Here is a 749-nt window from a genome sequence, read left to right as displayed (position 1 = left end):
GCTTGCCGCCCGTTGTCAGAGGAGCGAGACGAGGAGGAGGAAGGGGAGGGGGAGGGGGAGGTGGCGTTCATCTCCCGAGTCTGCTGCTCGGTGGCCAGGTTGGCCCAGTTCTGCTCGGCAGCCAGCCTGTGGTTGTTGTTGCTGATGTAGAACGGCGAGGACTCCTCCAGCTCCTCGCGCAGAGGGTCCATCTTGAACTCGGCCGTCGAGGGTGCCGACATAGGCTGGAGGAACGCTCCGCCACCCACTGCCACCTCCGTGTAGTCTGGCGGGTAGCTGAGGGTGGCAGGCGCAGTTCTAAAAGACTCGGCCTCCGCTTTGTTCGCGTCGGGCAGCGACTCGCGGTCGGGGGCAAACTCGTTGGTCATGCCCTGTTTGACCTTCTTCCATCCGAGGTGATAGATTTCTAACAAATTCAGCAAAAGGGACACGCAAGCCACCACAAGCATAAATATGATGAAGATGGTCTTTTCCGTGGGCCGGGAAATGAAGCAGTCCACCGTATTGGGGCATGGCCACCGCACACACTTATACAGCGGCCGCAACTGGAAACCATAAAGGAAATACTGACCTAAAATGAACCCCACTTCAAACAGGGTCTTGAAAATTATGTTGAACACGTAAGTGCGCAATAAGGCACCTCTAATGCGGATTTTGCCATGCTCGTCTCTGATTGGCGGCTTCTCCTTTTTGCCACCGCCACCCCCACCCCGTCCACCAGACTCCCCTCCCCCTCCATTTCTATACAG

General features: G+C 57.1%; 1 protein-coding gene across 1 annotated transcript; it reads right to left on the bottom strand.

Annotated features, from left to right (window-relative positions):
• Nucleotides 1-6: 6 nt before the first annotated feature.
• On the bottom strand, nt 7-743 carry LOC107735344 (gap junction alpha-3 protein-like; the record flags this gene model as incomplete). Its single annotated transcript, XM_016547055.1, has 1 exon — nt 7-743. A coding segment is annotated over one exon (737 nt), but the record flags the coding sequence as incomplete, so codon positions are not given.
• Between the last annotated feature and the right edge of the window lie 6 nt (nt 744-749).

Source organism: Sinocyclocheilus rhinocerous, unplaced genomic scaffold, assembly GCF_001515625.1.
Source record: "Sinocyclocheilus rhinocerous isolate Xijiao unplaced genomic scaffold, SAMN03320098_v1.1 C35993398, whole genome shotgun sequence".
Lineage (NCBI taxonomy): Eukaryota > Metazoa > Chordata > Actinopteri > Cypriniformes > Cyprinidae > Sinocyclocheilus > Sinocyclocheilus rhinocerous.
This window is presented reverse-complemented; position numbering and strand designations above follow the sequence as displayed.